This window comes from Streptopelia decaocto (genome assembly GCF_964273445.1).
Source record: "Streptopelia decaocto genome assembly, chromosome: 3".
NCBI lineage: Eukaryota > Metazoa > Chordata > Aves > Columbiformes > Columbidae > Streptopelia > Streptopelia decaocto.
Window position 1 is genome coordinate 114,304,160 of NC_138656.1, and position 21,628 is coordinate 114,325,787.

At 39.1% G+C, this 21,628-nt stretch overlaps 1 protein-coding gene across 1 annotated transcript; it reads right to left on the reverse strand.

The window, feature by feature from the left end:
* Positions 1-1,027: 1,027 nt before the first annotated feature.
* OPN5 (opsin 5) lies at positions 1,028-19,349 on the reverse strand (the record flags this gene model as incomplete). Its single annotated transcript, XM_082049447.1, has 6 exons — positions 19,202-19,349; positions 12,733-12,852; positions 8,667-8,837; positions 5,670-6,004; positions 2,418-2,662; positions 1,028-1,091 (listed from the first exon to the last, which is right to left on the reverse strand). Exons 1-6 carry the CDS (start codon positions 19,338-19,340, stop codon positions 1,028-1,030), a joined length of 1,074 nt encoding a protein of 357 aa, XP_081905573.1. The 5' UTR covers positions 19,341-19,349.
* Positions 19,350-21,628: the final 2,279 nt, after the last annotated feature.

Below are 21,628 nucleotides of genomic sequence, written 5' to 3' on the forward strand. Positions count from 1 at the left end.
AAAAATTAGATACAACTGCACTGGAGAAAGACTTGTCTGTTACCTGTGCTGTAAAGTCCTCATTAATTCACTAGTTTTGTTTCTGGTTTCAAGCTGAGGATTGAGGAAAGATTTGTCATTTTATATTAAACAGTGATCTCATGAAGAATGATGAAAAATAAAAGATGAAAAAAGTCAGTTACCGTTCAATAAGTCTAACCTGTCTGCTTATTGCTGTCAAATTTATTTGTAAATTTGCCAGAGAATGGTGAAAAGATGTGCAAACTGTTGGTTTCCTCAGTTTGGCTTGTATGGGCCTGACTTCATTTACATTCTACTTTTTTGTTACGAAGTCATTCATGGTTCCAAATTTTTTAAATGAAACTCACATTTGAGTAAGAGACCTTTCCCTTCTCATTCACAAATATTATACTGACCATCTGTGGTGTATGAGTGTGGCACTTCTGATCTTGCCTTGACTACAAGCAAATATTTCTGAATATTGAAGGACTGAAATCAAAGTGGTTTTAGGGTAGGTTGCAGCCACATGAGTTGGAGAGATATTCACAAGGAATAATCAGAGGGCTAATATTTCGCCAGTGGGTGATTCAGAGCCTTCATAAGTGAAGCTCCAACTCTGATTTGTCCTCTAAGGAATCCTTTCTCTCATGCTCCAGTGACAGCAGTAGGAATATAGGGAGTTTAGCTTTCACAAGCTAAAACTGCCTTTGTGAATACCTCCCTTTCCATGAGGCAAAATATCATTCAAAGTATCAGTTCTGTAGGGTTAAAATAAAAATTAAAAAAAAAAAAAAAAATGCATACATATACATATGAATATTCTGTTTCTTCTTCCTCTGAGTGCTTAAAATATTTGCCCAGCTCCAATCACAATATTTTAGTCAGGATGCAAAAAGCTACATTTTACATAGGACTAGGGAGTAAAATAAAGCTGTCATCATGTTTCAATTTATTCACAGAAAGAGGAACTTGAGACAGTGTGATTGCTTGTCATCAGGTTTTCATTTGCTGTCTATGAAATCAGCCTTCATACTTCCAGTTGAGTTTCGTTCATCGCCGTCGAGTCTCTGTGTGCAGGTATGGTATACATCCTATGGGAAGGAGAAAGAACAATTTTCTTGTTCGTACCAAGCTGACAATTAAGTTCCTAATTCTGGGAACTGATTTTTCCAGATCATTTTGTTCACTGTATAGGTCTAGGAAAGTCAACTTGCATTCAGCATGAGGAATAAGTAAAACATCCTTCCTCCTTCAGAGTGATAACATGGAGGTTAAACACAAATCCAGCCTCCAAAGATTCACTGAAGGCTACTTTGGATTTGTTACTCATTTGCCTAAAACTGCAGAATGGTCTTTGGTAAACTATAAATTCAACACCTCAAACACAACATATATAAACTGTATGTTCTCTAGATGAGATAAATCTGAGCGTAAGATTATAGAATGATCTGCTAAGTGAAACTGTGTAACCTTGAGATTCACTCTCTGGAAAATATATGAAAAATGCTGAAAACAGTAAGGGAATAATATGAATGATTAAATGGGCCTTCATGCCTCTAAGGAGTACCCACTAACGCACAGATGTTCTAGAATTTTGAAGCAAACTATTCTTGTTGGAATTTTACAGATTCACCATTACTTGCACCTAGTAGGGCATCTGTGGCCTTTTAATCAGATTAGCATCCATCATTATCTCACTGATATTCAGTCATAGAAGTAAGAAATTTGTCTGGCATAAGTCAGAACTAAAAGTTTTTTTCCTCCAAGTGCACAGTTAGTCTTTCCAGGAACTCCACTGGTGGTCAGCATGAATTTTGCCCAAAAGTTGTAAATAGAAAAGAGATCTTTTTATGAGACCTTATTTCATTTTAATTTGTTTGGCTTGGGTTTTTTTTTTTTGGTATAAGTGGTAACTACAGGGTGATTAAGAAACTGTTGCCTCTCACAGCTAATTCTGTGGCGGAAAGGCATGCAGGTTAATTATATAATTATTATATAATTGTATATATATAATATTATATATATATTATATATATAATTATATAAGAAATTAATACAATTCTCTCCCATTTACTTCACTGGCAATGGAGGTCATCAACACTTCCTAGAGATAACCCATATGATGACATGAAAGAAGAGGAACAGGAGGGCAGGCCTGATCAAAAACTAGTAAAATCAATGGGACTTTTTTCCAACTATATCAATGGAGTTGCAGCCAAATCTGAAAGTAAGAACCATCTCCTTGCTTCTCTTTTTACACCTGGAGTCACTTTACAAATTTCCATGGCAAGAAAACCCTGAACCTTGTCAAAACCAAGATATTGGATTCAAAGAGCTGTGACTCTTAATAAATCTCTTTTTGGTACGTTTTTGGAATACTGTGTACTTAAAGATATCCTACTTCTCCAAGAAATTACCTTGACTTCCTCAAAGAGCTCTTCTTCTGCAGTGACTTCAATCCACCTGGCCGGCAACAGGCAAACTTACAATCAATGACCTGATAAATAATTGGGTTGTACATGGCTGCTGACTTTGCAAGCAAAGTTGGCACCACTGAAAAGTGAATGGGGACTGAGTCCGGCTGTCCAAAGGCTGACCAGACAGAGACCACAGCGTAAGGGATCCAGGCAATGAGGAACCCTGCGCAGATCAACATTGCCACCTTGTGAGAGGAAAAAAGAGAGAAAGAAATTAATCTAGCAGTTAGACAGAACAGCACAGGGCTAGGCAGAATGCAAAGAAACACACAACAGAATGGAAAAGAAAAATTATAACTTGCTTCAGATAAATTTACAATGAGAACAAAAGCTGTCACGCATTTTTCTTCTCTTTATCTAGCTCATGTTTTCCTTTTACCTGACACAGAGCAGTTAATGAGTCTGCTATCAGAGGCCTTTAAAAATGCTTTAAGGTCGGGCTAAACATGAGGAAACTAAATAAGATCTAAGAAAACAATAATTCTTTGACATCAAATTCAAATTATTTAAGGAAGAAAGTCCTTTAAAAACATACAACCTCTATTTTTTAGGATAATATATAACACAGAACTGTGAAAGTTTCTGAAAATCTTCGCAAGATGTTTGAAATGAATGCAGGTTGAGCTGAAAACGTTTCCTATGGGGTTTTTCTTTGTTACTTTTTTGGGGTTTTCTTTGTTTTTTGTTTGTTTGTTTGTTTGTTTTTCTTTCTTATTTGCAGAGCTCCTCACTTCTATATCTTCTTCCAATCAAATATTCCTCACACTTTCAAAAAGAAACCTGGTCTCTTTTGCATTCCAGAATGAAAGAAGCATGCACTGGGAAAAGACACAAAAAAATTTACGTGCAAGTCTTCCAGATTCTGAGTCCTTTGAAATCAGATTCCGAATTTCACTAAGTCAGTGTTTTTGAAGAAGTTTCCAGGACTAAAGTAGGTCCTGATGGTATGTGGGAATAGGGGACCCTGATTATCTCTGCAGGTGAGTTTCTTTAGGAAGGTATATTCCTGTCTATATTTACTGTAGCTCCTTCTGCTGTCACTGGTAAAGTAAATTAGGAAAAGAAGAAAAGAGTTTGGAACCCCTTGATCTAATTCAAAGCTTCTTCCTCTCCTGATGCCCAAAAGAGAAGATGTCAAATCCCAGCGGGACCAATAAGCTGCTACGAGGATGGCCATTGGTAACAAGAGGCAGAAGAGTTTTGCCAAATTATGTTTATATTCTGCCCCCAGGAAAGCGTCTATGACCTATCTGTCACTGGAAAAATGCCAAACATTTGAATCCCATTCAAGAGAAATATGGAATGAGTAAGCATAAAGTCATTCAATAAGGCATGAGCTGTCAAATCTTCGGGTATACCCACTCCAGCAGATAAAAACGAGTATATTTACCTGGGTAAGCCAGAACTGAAACTATTGGGAATTTAATTGAGAGTAAGAATGTCAGTACAATGTCTATTTTTTTTTTTTCTGGACGGGGCTCTGAGCAACCTGATCTGGGTGAAGATGTCCCTGCTCATGGCAGGGCTTGGACTGGATGAGCTTTGAAGGTCCCTTCCAACCCAAACTATTCTATGATTCTATGACTGTCCTAACCCATAGTATGGATTTTGTACTCCATTAGAATCTGTAGATGCTTTAAAAGGCAAATTTCTACCGAAGATTAACGTTGCATTCCTGGTAAATGGGAAAAGGTCTTACTTACAAAATGGGGAAACATAGCCATAAGAATGTTCAGTATAAATGTTAAAGAAAAATTTCTGGGCTCAAAATTTGTGATTTATATACTTTACCTGCACCAGCCTGTCCGTGCTCAGACACAGCCAGATACAGCTTGAAACAACATAATGCAATAATATATCCTGAAGAATATTTGCCATTATACTGCTGCCATTGACAGACTGTTACTGCATCCAGACTGACAGCTGTTCATGTGCTCATTTGAAATAAGGATAATCAGCAGGATTACAGCAAAAAATCTTCAGAAAGCACATGTTTTTAGGGTATTGCAAAACCTTTTGGGGAGCCTTTTGTTCCACATCTTGATGGTAATATTTGTTTTGGGGAAACTTCATTTTTTATGCTTTTTTGTTGACTGCCACTGAAAAAAAAAGGGACAACTACTAGTGTTTTGTCTCAGATCACATTAAAGTTTTACATGATCCCTCCAATATGGCAAAAATCAGTCTGCAACCTCAAATCAAACATTCCCAATTTTCTTCAAAGGAAGGGTGCTGAATTACTACAAATCAGTATTGTGCTACAGCAACCTTATTTAAAGGCAAGTACAATTTTACCAGCTGTATTGGCAGCACTGATCATACAGGTAGGTAGCTGAGGTTCTCCGATACATTTAGACAAAATGTCATTTGTTGCTGCATATTATATAATTTTCAGTTCAGCTCCCTAAAAATGTAATAAAACTCGATCAGCCAAGCAAATGATGCTTCTTGTCTCCCTCTTGGCATGTGTTACAAAGGCTGATGAATCTTTTACAGCTAAGGAATCTGGTTTTGTTCAGTACAAGTTTTTATTTTGAGAGATTTCCTGGCACAATAAGCAGTATCAGCAAAGATCATGGTTGTCACCATTGCCAAATAGAAAATAGATTCAGTCAAAAAGGGAAAATAGGATATGGTCTGAGATGGAAAATTAATTTTATCACTTGAGTGCGTTTTTATCAGCAGCTCGTGGCTGAACATAAATAATAAATTCTTTTCATAAAAACAGTTGCAATGTCATAGGAGTGACTTTGGTTTATATCTTCATTAATAGAGGAATGTAAGCTGTCTGAAAGTTTTATCTCCCTGTTACAATAATCTGCTTTTTATCTGTTTTTCTGTTATAATTTCTCTGTACCTTGAACGCTTTAAAATAACTCTTTACAACAATTTCTGAAAGCAAAGGGAGTTTTATGATGGGGAAAAGGGCCAAAGGGAGATGATACAACATTTGTAAGGTCACGCAGGGAGGTTGTGGCAGAGCTTCAAACTGAATGATAATCTGGGGGACTCAAGTGCAGTAATCACAAAACTATGCTTCAACCCCTGTCTTTTCCCATCTTGACAGTATGGAGGAGAAAGCTGGAAGAACCACCTTCAGAGCACCATACTGTTGCTCAGTACATGGCTGAAGTTCTTCAAGCCCGCTCTTATGACCCAACAGAGTAAACTGAGTTAAATCTTCCTACCTACCTTGGTCAGCTTCATTTCAAGTATGTTGCTGTTCTGAATCCTGGTATCATAGTGAGCAACCTCTTTGGTGGATGACTTGACTTTTAGGATGATTTTGACATAGGAAAACACAATCACTGCTGTTGGGAACAGGAGGCAAAAGAAAAGAATACTCAGAATAAAAGCCTGTCCAGCCACCGACGCCTGTGCCAGCCACCAGTCCAGGGTGCAGGAGGTCCCAAAGGGCTCGGGGGCATAGTTCCCCACACCAGCAAAAGGCACCGTAGCCCAGAACGTAGCATAAGCCCAGATCATTGCCAGACAGATAAATGCATGATGTCTCTTAAGCCAGGTACCTGGAAGATAATTCAAGAGTTACAACATCAGGTCCATATGTATTTAGCACGGTTGAATATGTCATTGTACACATGCAGTCAGAGTTTGCTTCGCTGTTTGACAACAACCGCTATAGGGTTTATTTCACATCTTTCCAGTTACCTATAGTATATATTTACACCCCTGAGCTAGGCACCCCAGTTTGCATTGTACCTCATTAAAATAAATACACACTCTTGGATAGTGCTTCACCTGACATTATTTCAGGTCTCTACTTTAGGTTGTGATGATTTGCAACTTAGAAGGGTCCGTACAAAACCAATCCAAATAGCCAGCTCAGCAATGATTGTGGGGATCTTGTCCAGTAATTTTGAAAATTGCTTTGTGGTTTCTAAAGGCATATTCATAATATGTGGTTGGATGAAATAGAGACTCAGCCCACATGAAGGACTAGGTGTTTGGTTCAGCTTTTTGTTGTTCAGTATGAAGACTCACTAGCTGCAACTGTATGATGCAACTTTATTTCCTGTTCCTCCTGTCACATACTAACTGGCTGAAGTTCGATCTCTAGACACTTCTTAATATAAAACATTAACCCAAGTGACTGAAAGACAAAACTTTACAGACAAAATAACATATCCAAGATTTATTTATATCTTGTCATTCTTTTCTGGTACAGTAAAACATCATATGTCTACAGTCAAAAGTATTTGTAACTGATGTTTTCATATACCATTGTTCATTTGTTGGATTCATGTTGGATTCAGCTAGGACTAACAAGTTAAAATCTATTATTTACTCAGAAAATCAGCTCCTTCCACCTTGCAAGCCCTAATCTGTTTTCACTCCTCATCCACCTTGAGAAGCTTTCTTCAGAATTTTAGAATGACATGGAACAAAACCAAAGCACAACAAACATTTGGATGCAACCAGTGCACCTCCCCACCTGGTTTTAACATTTCCAGACCACTGGAAGGAAAATGAACACTGACTGTCAAATGCCAAATTCAAGCACAAGGGCTGAGAGACAGGAAGGTGGTTTGTGATGTTCAGGTGTGGAAAAACTAGAGCAACAAGAGCATGAGGACTAAAATATCTGTATTATTTTTACAGCTATTGTCAAACCACGGCACCTGATTACTAAAAAAAAAACCCAAACAAACAAAAAAAAAAGTTGCTGCTTTTGGAGCAAACTGAAGGTGTAAGTATATAGTCAGGTGCTCCAGGTTCCTGACTGATTTAGACCACAGAACTTGCTTTCAGAAATTGCTCCAACAGCCTCCAGGTTGCACTTCCTTTAACAAGGGTCTTCCTGTTCCTATTCCTAGAGGAGAAGTAGGTCTAGGAGTAGCTCCCTGTGTTGAACAATCTACTAGAACCAGGTAGCTTCACATGGAAGAATGACCTGGGAAAGGCCAGGTTGTAAATCCTGGGTCTCAGGAACATAAACGGGATCAAAAGCCCTTGTATAGAAAATGGCTAAGTTAACCATCTAGGCTGAACATGCTAAATATGTTTATTGCTCTGCATCATTTTGTATGGACAACCATGATGAGGCAGCCCTTGAGAAAACAAGCTTTGAAGTTTTCTGTCTCTCTTGAACTAAACACCAGAGCTCATGGTGTGAATGCAGCTGGCCATGAAATGTTTACTTCAGCTGACCAAGTCTGAAAAATTGCTTATGATTTCAGTTGCTACTGAATTATTTTGATAAGACCTTTCTAGAATGAGCTGAAATCCTGCTTAATGTGAATGATGTATTTAAAACTCAGCTAAGGAGACTTTCCCTGCACTCACATTTCAGGAAAAAAGTATGAACATGCCAGGATCTGTGACGGCAGATCTCAGTGCAGTACCACAGCTTTTAATTGACAGCACGCTCAGCTCTTGGGCAGGCTAGCTTACACTTCCCAGCTGAAAACATTTCTTATATCTTAATATTACATGGTTGATATTATATGACATTATAATGAGAATAGTTGTACATCCTTCAGGTCACATGGGCAAAGTGTTTCCTATATGCAAAGTCACCTTGAGTATTCCCAGGATTTTGTCAGGGACCTAGTCCCTTATAATGCAAGGAAAATGTCCTTTCTAAACCGTGACATCTTTTAGCTGGAGAGAATGAAGCATATAATATTTCATATCCAAGAGAAGTAAGATATTGATGGATATGGTGATAACACCTTTCATGACTGAATTAATTGGATCCTTTCAGCTTCCATCTCCATATTAGAGAGAAGGCATCATGTTTGTCATGATCTATTGCACATCCAAATCTTATAGATGTTTTAAATAGCTTGCCACATATCTTAAGGGACTTTAAACATCTAATAAGGAATACTTTTGTATGTCAGGCCATAATACCCTGCAAGATGTGCTGTACTCAGATCTGTTAATGTCAACAGGCCTTGATAGACACCAAGTGATTTATCTGCGAGTGATTACTAAAACTCATAACTAGAGCAGGCAGCAGAGAGAAAACAGTGAAGGTGTTATGCCCAGCAATACAAATTTAGTTGGGATTACTTGGGTCATACAAATATGTTCCTCCCATCTGTGTATTCCGCTCTATATTTAACAAGAGAATTTCAAAGATCTTAAGTATGATTTCAGTCTATAAAACTGTATCATTTAATACATTTTTTTCCGTAGTCATTTAGTATAGTTTTTATTTCTTACCATAAGACAAGTGACAGATTTTTAGATATCTATCCAGGCTGACAGCTGTCATAGTAATAAGGCTCCCACAGCCGAAGAAGAAACCAGCCCATCCATACCAGCGACATCCCATCCATCCAAACACCCAGCGGTGAGAAAAGAAGGAAATTATACTAAAGGGTTTTCCTACAACTTCAAAAAGAAAAAAGAATGTCAGTTGACTGATAAAATCATAGAATCTTAGACTAGTTTGGGGTGGAAGGGACCTTCAAAGCTCATCTAGTTCCAAACCCCCTGCTATGAGCAGAGACATCTGCAACCAGAGCAGGTTGCTCAGAGCCCCATCCAACCTGGCCTTGAACACTTCCAGGGATGAGGCATTCATCACTGATATAAACACTGTTTTCCAGAAAAGCAGACACTCCCCTTTGCCCAAAATAATGTAAAACCAGTAAAAATGTTTTGCAGAGTGGAGAGAGGGTTTCAGGCACAACAGATGTGATGACTTACATGCCCTCTGTCCACAAGACTAAGGTAAGACAGTTGAACCCACATCCCATAACATCTGTGCAGAGGTAGGATGAGCCGAGCCTGCAGAATGGCTGGAAACAGGTGATTTACTGCCTACCACATGAACTGGAAAGTAAACCCGTACTCTGGTACTGAGTATGTGCAAGCCCATCCTATTAGGAAAACTTCAGAGTGTGTGTTAAATCCACATGCATATACATGCCAGAATGTAAACATTATGAGCAATGAGTGAGGCCGGGCTTAAAACTAGTACAGATCTAGTTGGGCTACGTCCTTATAATCGAGTGCCTTCAAACAGAGGATAAAGAAATTTGCCTTCAAAGAGAACTTCTGCAAACCAGCCAGGGCTCAACAGTAGGATGTGTGTTGTGGTAAAGTGTTAAGTTATTAAGGAAGATGGTGCTATGGTCACAGCATGGACTTGAGCTGCAGAAGTGGTTTCAGCTCCTATCTCTTCCTTGCTGACACTCAGGAAGTCACCTGCTCACAGATATTAAAAAGTTCTAAGTATCCCCAAACAGAAAGGGAAATACCTAAGTATTATATTTTGGAGACTCTATCCTAGTGGCACCTTAGCTCATTACTCTATTTGTAAAAATGGGTGGTGCATTGTGGAAGAAATGAATTTAGGTCATATGTTCCATTCTTACATCAAAACACATTAACATTGTTCATATTCTTTGTAAGTATCGTGAAAATAAGAAAGTTTAGAAATACTAGTTTTCTAGCTGGAATCTCCACTTCCTGATTTTATTTTAGTTTTTGGCTCAAACTGGGCAAAAAAAATCCCCAATTTTAATGAAACATAAAACTCAAAAATATACAATCTAGGAATATCAGTTTGTTTTCTGAATCCTTCCTTTCCACTTTCCAGACTGACCTGAAATGCTCTAAGGCCTGAACAGTTGAATTGCAACATTTGAACAACATTAAATATTTAATTCCACCTTCCCGTGCCTGTATTCCTTCCTGCACAGGAGTTTCCAGAGCACCTCAAGGAGTCGAAAGCATCTCAGCTGCCCTGGGTTATTTTTCCTCACTGAACAACACTGTTTGTAATGTCATGGCAGCTCAGCGAATTGTTTTATAAAGAAGGCAAAAATGGTCTCCCAAACAATAATTCCCACAAGGTAACCTATTCGTAGAAGTCAAGAAAAAGTCCATTTCGTTGAAGTGCTCTGTAGAAAAATACTTTGGATTTTTACCTAAAATATTCCATTTTGGATTAAACTAATGAAAACTAAACATTGTGTTTTCATTCTTAACAGAAAATTAAAACTTTTCTACCAAAATAAAACATGGTGGAAGATGTCCTTTGCTTCATGTTCTGTGCCAAAAGCATCATGATTGAAAAGTCTTCAAAATGAGACTTATTTTTAAACAAGATATTTTGGGATTAATTTCCTTTAGCCTAAGCATGTAAGGGAAACTCTGCCTCAGCCTGAAGGTTGTGCTCAGGTCAACATACTATGTGCTTCTCTCCAAACAGAATAGATGTACTTCAATTTTTCAAGCAAAAGCTGACCCCAGTGATTAAGATTTCAAGGAAAATACACTAAATATGGCAAGGTCTAGGATATATGCCAAGAGTCAGCAAATTTTCTAATGTAAATCATTGTTAGTTCTAAAGACCAACACATATATTTGCACAAAATCAAATTTCTCTTCAGTGGCACAGGACTTGGAGCGTGGGATCAGTGCAAAATGAGCCTGATGCGGTTTTGAGCAAGTGGCTGGTGCCACCCTGTGGCATCTGCAGGCAGCAAAAGTCCCATCTTCATTGCAATCAGTCCAGCAGACAGAAAACATCACGTTTCCTGAGTCAATGTCTTCTGTCAACAACAACAACAAAAACCAAACCAAACAAAACCAAAACAAAAATGCAGCGAGGAAAGAGCATGCATGGCTGTGTCAATCACGATTCTTTTTAATTATAACATTTAAACACACGGGTAGATTGGAATCCCCTTGGAAGACAAGGTGACCAAGTGTTATGTTAGACACAGACCTTAACAGGGAACTAGCAGCCCTCATGCTACAAGGGCTCCCAAACAAGCTGTAGTTTGTATGGTTGGGACATACAGCATATATGCTTAGGAGATATCTGTTTACATTCCAAATATTTAGCTACAGAAATTCTCCTGAAACACTCTGTCTCATTGGAGTGACTCTCATTGGAGTTGGGCATGAGCCTTATAAAATAAGACAGACTCTTAGGACACAAGGGAGATGGGTGCATGACAAAAGAGGCAAAAAACTAGTCTTTTGGTTTTTTTGCTTCACTTCTACATGTTGCAAGGTGGAAATAATGGCAGATACGTCAAGGAAATAATTGGGATTTCTTTGTCTGGTAGCAGAGCAGAGATATTTATACTAATGCCTTTCTTCTGCTGAATACATAAGTATCTCCTTCAGAAAACCATATTTACTGGTCACCAGGAGGCATCAAAGTTAGTGGAGGCTGAGGGGGTGAGCTGCTCTTGGCCATGCACAGTGATGGCACAATGAGCTTTGGTTCAAGGAGGCTGGGAGACATCTGTATTTTAGGCATTTGGATAAAGGCAAAAAACATTTGTCAGAGATGAGGGCAGGAAAAGGGTATACTGGAGTTGGGGATGGGATCCTGGTGTATGCAACACACAGGGGACAGATGACTTTGAAAGCATAGGAACAAGCTGGTGTTGATATTATTCCGGGGAGATCCCATGGTCAGCTGGATCACATCAGGACTTTATTCCCATTGGATTGTCTGCCACCCAAAATATCCTTTTCTAAAGGACATCCAGTCCTGCCCCTGCATTTGCATTCAGCCATGAGCAGCTGAATGAGACTCATGTCCAGAGCCAAAGAAATTATTTCCAAAGGTATTTGACTCCGAAAATTCATGTAAACCTTTCCAAAGCTCCCTCCTCTCATGACAGGGCATCCTGTCTGTGGGTCTGAAATAAAAATCCCACCAGTTGGCTGATGTTCCTCTTACTCTATAGAGTGACACAAACACTTATTTTCGTGACATGGCGATAAAAGAGGACAGTCACTAGAGAGAAAATTATTAGCTTTTGTAGGCTAATGCCCACTGGCATTTCCCATTCTTTTCCCTCATGCTCCTCTCCAGTCATATTTGGCTAAATATGTATTTTGGATGTACCTGGATGCCTCCCATAGCATCCTACAGCAAGAAAACATAGTTTTATTGAGCTGTAATATTGAGCTGTGATTCTGTGATTCTGTAATTCTGTAATTCTGTGATTCTGTGTTTTGTGGTTATCGTGTCGGGATGCACATGGGAGCCAACTTTTAAGGCCTGCCCACTGCTCGGATGAACAGGAGTTTTGCCTGATTGATAGATCCAACCCTATTTTTTCCCATGTACTTTTCATTTATTTCTGTCAGCTTGTTCAGGAATGTTGTTTTTTATCCTTCTCTCTTATTTATATGCAAATAATAGAGGAAAAGGCATTTTGGGCTCCTCATAACTTTCAGAGGACTGTGTCTTGCTGCTGCTAGAAAGAATGCTGGGATGGTAAAAATGAATGAAAATAAGACAAGAAATTACCTGAAATGCCCAGATCACACACTGCTAGATTAACAGTCATTATCTCAGCAGGTCTCAATTTCTTTTTTCGCTTTGAGGACATAAATATAACATACCCATTTCCCAGAGTTGAAAGAATCCCTGCAAAGTAATTAAAAAAAAAAAAAAGAAAGAAAAAGACAAAAGAAAAACAACCAAATTAGATTTCTCCTCAAAAAAAACCAGCAATACCTCAGCAATACCTTGTGAAATTCTCTCATATTTTCAACCTGAACCTGTGGTCCCAAGGCTAGACATTTCACTCTGAAACATCATCACCTCATCCTCATTATGCAGCTCATTGAGACATCTACTGCAGCCATCTCCCTCCCACAACAAATGCTATTTTTTCCCTCTGCAGCAGGACATTTACCACCTGAGCCTGCACAACTATTGACTGAGTGCACATAATAGAAATCCCAGAATTCCTCTGCTCCACTCAACCCATTTGTCTCACAAACATTTATACAACCACAAGAATGAAATTCAGCCATCTGTAATCACAAAGACTCCAATCTCTGACCAACCTTTATTTCATAAAACACTATAGTCAGAGGTTGAGAGATATGTAATATGTAAGTTATTTATATTAATATTACATCTTAAATTTTGCAATATTGGCTGACATCTTTTACCTTATCACCACCCAAGAACCCACCCTGCAAGTAGTTAATCAGCCAGTCACAGTGGTATCAAAAATCAAAGAGTTTCCACTTCCCTTTAGGAGAACAAAACTCATGTTTCAAAGATGTTGAGCCCAGAGTGAGCATTTTGCAGTGGAAATGCAAGAAAGCCCAGAACATCCATCTGAGAAAGCAAGAGTCACCCCCAAAGGTGAACACCCCGAAGGGACCATGGCCCATGGAGGTGCCACACTGAAGCAGAGGAGATAAGTAAGAAGAAGATCCAGAAGAAAAGAGTAAGAAGCAAAGAGTAGCATAGACCCCAACCTCCTGCACCATCATTGTCTCGCCAAAGGGACCCATGACGATCATGAGGGGGAAGAAGATATGTCAGGAGTGAAGTTCAGCTTGGGCAACGTGTTTTCTTTGAGTATTTGAAGTTTGTTAAATTGTCTCCCAATACCCAAATTAGTAATTAAATATTTTCAGTTGAATTGAATTCCCCACGAGTCTGTTTTGCCCCACAAAGAGTTTGTTTTGTTGATTGTTTCTGCCCCATTGTTATATCCACCCTGTGTTTATCTCCGCTGCTTTCATTCTTCTCATTTCCTCTCCATCCCACTGTGAGCAGCTTGGCTGCTGGCCAGGGCCAACCCTCCACACTACTATAAAAAAAGCTGTAAATAACCCAACTTTCCTCTGTTGATGATGCAGAAAAGTCACTCTTTGTGGTGCTTTCCCACTCATGGCTCTGGTGGTGCAAACTCAGCCATATTCCATGTTTCAAAAAGACCCCAGCAGCCCCCACCTGCCCAGCAACATATCTCTCTCCAAATATTGCACCTTCGAGCACCACATAGTTTTCATCACAGCCTGTTGAGAGGCCAGACCTCAGGAATTAAATCTCAGGAACTAAATGGGTGATTTCCTCTGGTCCATGGACGGAATGATCCCCTTGCAAGGGTGCCATGTCCTTACAGATCCAAGAAACCCAGCCTGGGGGCATCCATAAGGCGGAGACACAAATGATTCCCACAGGCTGATACCAGACTATTTCTCAAGAAATACAAGTAACTGTGGAACCCAGAGTTTACCAAACTCACGAGAAAAATACTTTGATTTTGAATTTTTCAGTAATAAATTCAATACTTACGTAATTACAAACACTTCTTATTTGTCTACTGACAATATCGCTTTCTACATTAATTTAAAAATCAAACAGGACAGAAATTGTCTTATCATTTAATCTTAGGTTTTCTCAGTAAATTTGATTTATCCTTGGTGAATGAAATTTTAAATACATCCTACTCCTATGCCTTTGAGAAATTAATCTGAATTATAAGTATATACAAGAATTCATCCAAATTACTTTCTTCCTTGCAGCCAAGTGGATGAATCTCAGTGTTGCTGAGCATTTTTCATATATCTTAATCCTTTTCTTTCTTAATGCTATTTTCTTTCTATTGATATTTAGGATATCCAGCGTGACAGCATCTACTTTGAAACACTGTTCAAAAGTGCCTGACATTTTCCTGCGTCTTTTTCAACTGACTGGTAGTCCAAAGAGATGTCTTCATCAGAGAAACCTCTGAAGCAACTGCTCATTATTAATAACAATATTTCAGAGAGCCCCAGTCCACTGACTTTCTAATCCTGGAAGGTGTCCAGTGATAATTGCCTTTTGTCTGTACCTGTGTCTGACAGTTGTTTATATGAATTATTTTTTAACTCCTTGGTGATAGAAACTTAATAATCTCTGTAGATGAAGCACCTAGTGCTTCATTTTTCCTGCTATTAAAAAGATCTTCCTAGACGAAGTCCTCATCGGTGCAGGTTCCCAGCTCTGGTAACTGCTGGCAGGTTGTGTCTTGGGCAGAGCCCAGGGTTGAAAACAGGGGAAAAAAGACTCTTCAGATAAAAAACAAAGGCTCTTTTCCAGGAGAAAACAGTTCAGGGCACAACTGTCCACTCTTAATATTTACATACTAAGAGCCAAGGGTACGACAGCTAAAAAAGTGCCACCTACAGAGAAAGAGCCAACCTGCAGCCAAAGGGGAAAGCGTATAAAAGAAGAAATGTGAACAAATAATATTCCTTTTCTCCAATCTCACAGCATGCTAAACTATCCAAGGAAAAATAAATAGATAGATAGATAGATAGATAGATAGATAGATAGATAGATAGATAGATGATAGATAGATAGATAGACAGACAGACAGACAGATAGATAGATAAAGACAGTAAGACAGTTCAGGAGTTTGTATTCAATTAAGTTGTTTTGTAACATGCTGAAGAAGTTTGCAACAACAGTTTGCAAATCAATAGTTACTCGCCATAGGCTCCCAAAGGAGCTGACAACCAGCAAGTCCCCGCTCAGTAGTCAGTTGCCATACCCGGCCGTACAGTAAATCAATCAAGTCAGTGATGGAAAAGCTAGCAGGTGAAGTTACAAAGTAAAAATAATTGTTTCATTCTTTTTTTCCAATTAAAACAAAACACATGGAAATGAACCAGTTAGGACAAGATCACACATTCACAGAGAATTTATCACAGATTGGTCCAGACCCCTGATTTTTTTAAGGACAAAAAAAAATATGCATTTTTGTATTTTCAAACTGCAATACTTCAGTCGTACAACCAGTCTGACCCTAAGAGCTCTGCCAGGTTTCCTGGTAGCATCCCAGCCTTGCTTGCTCACTGTGCAGCTTCTTCCCTTGTTTGAAATAAATTGTAAACTCACTTGCACCTCACATGCCTCAAGCTCAAAAAGATGCCCATAGCAATCCCCCATAGCAATCTTGGAAGGGATCTGCAAAGGAATCAAGGACACGGTTCAGTGGCAGAAGGTGACCATGGGCAGGTTCGTCCTGAACCACAAGTTACAATAAGAAAACACAGACAAACCCTCACTGGGTACAGGAGCTGAATGTTCCAGCACAGTTCTCCATCTTCTGCAGATTGCACAGTTTACAAAGCAAATCTGCAATATTATAGAGTTACTACAAGATACAACTATGCCCAAAAGCAATTTAAGTGCAGTTTTTGCTTACTGTTTTGGGTACCTGGGAGCTGGGATTAACTATAAAGCTGCACATTAAAGCAAATTCACAGCCTCAGCAAAGCTGTTGTGTGGAATTCGATGCCAGTGAATAGTCTCACAGAGACAGACTTCCTTCTCCACTACCTCAAGATCAAGTGACCACCACTGAAAACGTCTGCATGTCAGTGCTTCATGTCCCAACAGAAATATGGATGCTTTGAACTGTCAGAAATCTGCTTAGTGGGAAAGGAAATTTAGGATTATTTTTGTTCACAGAAAGTATTAAAAGCCACTCCAAGATTTACCTGGGAACAACAGAGATGAATTTCCTTCTAAGCGCTCTTATTTTTGAAGGCCCAAGCTATTAATAAAATGTCATCATCCACCTAAACATGAATGGGTAATAAAATACAGATCTGTGCATCAACAGGACCTAATGGTGGCATCCCCAAGGCGATAAGCTAAATCGATCTTGTAACTCATATATGAAGCATTAGCCCAAGCAAAACCTTTCTTTTTCTTGGTAAGAAAAATATGCCTAAAGACTACTTAACCCCATCTATTCATAAGCACAGAAGAAGACCTGACACTGTTCCTTCCACCAGTTTAGTTTAATTCTTTCTCTTAGTGGCTGAGCTCTGAAGTATAATTCAGCTTTACTGGCAAAAAGCATGAATGTCTCCGTCTTCACTCAAACCCCTATAAAAGGGGAGTTTCTGTACTTCTCTTGGCCTCTGGTAAATTAATATCCATTACTATATTGCATGCTGTGCTTAAAACACCGCTGTGCTGGTCTAGAAAACGTGAAACGTTTCTGTTGGTGAAGTGGCTGAGGGTACAACTGATGAGCAACTAAGCAATGACTGCTTGAAATCATTGCAACGATTACTAAAAAGAATTAACAATATCTATGCAGGATACCAGTTGTAAGCAATGCAAGCCAAATACATGAAAAAATAAGTTAAGCCCAGAGCAGAATCTAGAATGCAATGTCTCAAGTAGAGTTACATGTGTACAGCAGAGCCATGACTTGAACTTCCCTGGCTTGGGCCACTGGGCACAAGGAATCCATCACAGACTTTTTGACATCCAGTACAGAGCATCAGGAGGATGGGAATCCAGTATCAAAATTATTATCAGCTCTTTAGAAACTATAATTTCAGTCTCCTCACACTGCTTATGTAAATCAGTACCTTAATGGCTGGCTTTTGGCTTTTCACTGCAAATTCATTATTTCTATTCCTTCCCTTAATTTGATTATATCTATGTTTTCCAAGATGTTTCACATCTGGCAGGGGTATTTCTTTGGAACTGGATAAATCTACATTTCAACTACACAGACATATTTACTGGGATTAAAACTAAATTTGCTTAACTGAGTGAAAAAAGAACTGAGGGGGGTTGTTTTGGACACTTCAGTGAATACATCTGTCTGCATATCAGCAGAAAAAAAAATATATATATGTGAAAAGCTAGGATACATACAACACTGTGCATGAGTACTGAGAACACCACAGAGATACAGCTTCACCTGACATCTCTGCTGCTCTGAATTCCTTTTTTTGATAAATATATAAACGGAAGACAAATGAGAAATAAACATTATTCAAGCCTCTGCGAGACCTTCTCTGAAGAAAATGTTAGATTACTTAGAGCAGTCAGGGGAAAGGTAGTAAGAGTAGGAAGGAGAAATGTAAAATAGTGAATGAGAAACATGAAGGTAGGACTGAAAGATTTTTGTATTTTGTGCAGAGCCAATAGAACAAGAGAATAAAATAATAAATGTCAAGGAATAGACTGTATACCCTGTATTCAGCTTGGTGTTCCTCTGTCTGACACCCAGAGCCCAGTTTGGTGTAGCACAGTTGTACAACCTGGGCTCAGCTTTACTCAGAAAATAGCTGCTGATCTATGAGAAGCTGCATGAATTGAAGACATAAGACATAAGGAAACCTAAACACTAGAAAGAAGTTTAAGTGTTGAGGCAACAGTTAGAAGCTCAAGTACTCCAGAGCAAAAATATTGACACTAAAAGATAGTATCGTGTCCCCATCCTCAAAGCAAAGAAGGTAAATTATCAAGAACAAGGACCAGTTTATTCCTAGAAACAAGGGAGACCAGTTGTTTCCCAGGTGGATGACAATGCCTTGGCATAGGAATACTTAAAGTAGAAATCAGTCCCAGCTATCATCTGTGTGCACTAACCAATGAATAATTGCATTTATTCTACTTGCAAAATCACTTTGCACATGGCAAAAGACTCCAAAACAAAAGGGAAGGGAGAGCATTGGGGAAAAAATATTGTTCAGTACAATATGTAACAGGAGAGCTGATGCCAGGAGCTGAGCAAGATTCAAATGAGCACATCTGAGGATGTTCTTTTTGCTTCATAGGCAAATGAGAGAGGCTTTGAAAACAGGCCATAAAACACACATGGCAAAGAGGCAAAAACCAGTTCTGGTGAAGAACGATTAAACTGCAAGCTAGCAACCTATCTGTAGAAAAAAAAACAAAAAAACAACAGAGTATTTCTTCACTTTTTGCTGGAAGGTCTACTCCTGGTCACTTTTAGTTACCTGGAGGAGCATTGTGTGTTGACATTAACTGTTGATACTCTCAACACCATATTTCTAACACATACTGTCCTCTCCCTTATAGATTTTTCTTTCTAGTACGGAGAAATATATAATTACACATCTAATGCACCGCAGCTTCTGCCTTCTTCATGAGTGCCTACAAAGATGCAGTGATATAGTCATATTTCAAAGACAAACTAAAAAATCATTACCAATTATTGTCAAATAAATCCCAGCTACAATGTCAGCTTCTCTAGAAAGCTTCGATGCAAAGGGATCTTCCTTCTGGAGATAGTGTGGGAGGAACTCTTCCTGGGAGGAAGTGTTGTCATCTGACGCCATCCCATTCATGTCCTGTTCAGTGTCTGAAAAACAGAAGAACAGTTTGCAATAGATCATGTTTGCCACCAGAAAATGTGAAGATATTTTTGTTCATACACAACGTGCATCCTCCTGTCTTCATTTCTGCTCTGCCACCTCCCAGGACATTTCAGGATCCGATTTAAAATTCCATAAAGCATTCTGCCATGATTTATTTCATGGAATCATAGAATCACAGAATGTTTTGGGTTGGAAAGGACCTTAAAGATCATCTAGTTTCAACCCCCATGCCATGAGAAGGGACACCTTCCACTAAGCTCTAAGCCCCGTCCAACCTGGCCTTGAACTCTCCCAGGGATGGAGCATCCACAGCTTCTCTGGGCAGCCTGTTCTAGTGTCTCACCATCCTCATGGTGAAGTATTTCCTCGTTATATCTAAACTAAATCTCCCCTCTTTCAGTTTAAAACCATTACATCTTGTCCTATCACTATATGCCCTGGTAAAAAGTCCCTCTCCAGCTTTCTTGTAGGTCACCTTAGGAACAGGAAGGCAGCTGTAGGTCTCCCTGGAGCCTTCTCCAGGCTGAACAACACCAGCTCTCTCAGCCTGTCTTCATAGCAGTGGTGGTCCAGCCCTCTGATTATCTTCAGGACCCTCCTCTGGACTTGCTCCAACAGGTCCTTCTTACCACTTACTTTATCCAAGAATGTCATTACTCATATGGCACTCCCCACAGTAATCTATCTCAGCAGTATCTAGGTGCCAGTGTGTTTGCCATTCAAGTCAGGGCTTCTGGAGCACCTTCCCTGAATATCTTAAGGAGCTTCATGTTTCCAACTGGGTGTAAGAGTGACTCAAGACAGAGAACATGTAAAAAACAAGCAAGGAAATTGTTTGTGTCTGAAAGGCTTCTTTGCTCAGTATGTTTAATGCATAGTGAACTGGTTGTCTTCATTTATACACACTGTCCTTATAATCACAAGAAACTGGGAATTATCAGTAAGACAGTCTCAGCAATTTATTTGTATCCTGAGGGACACTGTGTCTACAGAGTGCTCTGCAAAATTTACACTTAAGTGAAAAATTATATCCATAAATTCTCCTTAGAGTTATTTAGGTGGAGAGTTCTAATATAAATAGCTTAATAAGCTGTGGTTATAAACAGTAATTGGCTATTACAGTTATGGAGAAGCAACAGGAGTATAAATAATACACTTATTTAGGCAAACTTCTTGAGTTTTCTTTCCATTTCTTTTTGTGTGGAAATGGGCTATTGAGGTCAAGTGCACTAAGATCAGTAAAGTGAACCCTGATATGGGAAAACCAGAAACTGGCACACTTCCATGAAATGCACCCCTCCAGGACAAGCGAAGAAGTAAAGTGAGGAACTCTAGCATAAGAAGAAAATATTTCTGCAACGTTTGAAACCACGCAGCCAAGAGCTATTTAGGACATTTAGTCACCCTAGTTCTTCTTGCTGGTGATGATGGGGCAGGAGTGACATGCAATAATTTAACAATTGACTCCCAAGGCTTCCATACTTTTTGCTGTGGGACCTGAGACAAGTTGGGAAACTTTAAATTTTGCCCCTCTTAAAGTCCAAACTTGAAGGGAAGTTAAGTGACAAGAACACAATATTTCATTATTTTACCCATTTGCTGTGTCTTCTGCATCTTGAAGGCAGACGGTCTTCTCAATAACGGCCCTGTATGGCCAGAAACATCACAGATGACACCTACCTACACCTAGAACACCCACAACACTCTCCCTGCTGTCTCTCTAGCCTTGAAAAAAAGACGTTATTTAAGGGAATCAGATTATGAGGGAACACAGCCATTCTAGATATGGGAGAAGCCAAAAGGCATCCCAGGCATTTGGCTCCAAGTAGAACTAAGTCTTTAAAGTTTAGCAGCTTCATTGCTGCTTTTTGGGTTGTTCTTTTTGTTTGATTGTTTGGTGGTAGTGGTGGTGTTTTTTTCTTTTGTTTTTTTTCCAATAAAGGAAAAAATAAGCAAAAGCTAATTAATGAAAAAAAAAAAATACCTTACGTGACTTCATGAGAACTTTTCTCCTTTCACAGTGATGGAGAATAATGACTCCAAATTGTTCACTAGTCCAGAAGGCAGAGCAACCATTTAGGTTTGGGTTTGGTACCATGGTACAGCAGCCTGGACATGGACTAAAGAGACCATCCTGTACCAAAGGGTGGACTAAGGCATGAATCTGGGAAACAAAATAATCAGACTGATCATCCTCTGCAACCAGTCATAGCCACAAGTCTTGATTCCAATTCCACACAACCTTTAAAAGGATCCTG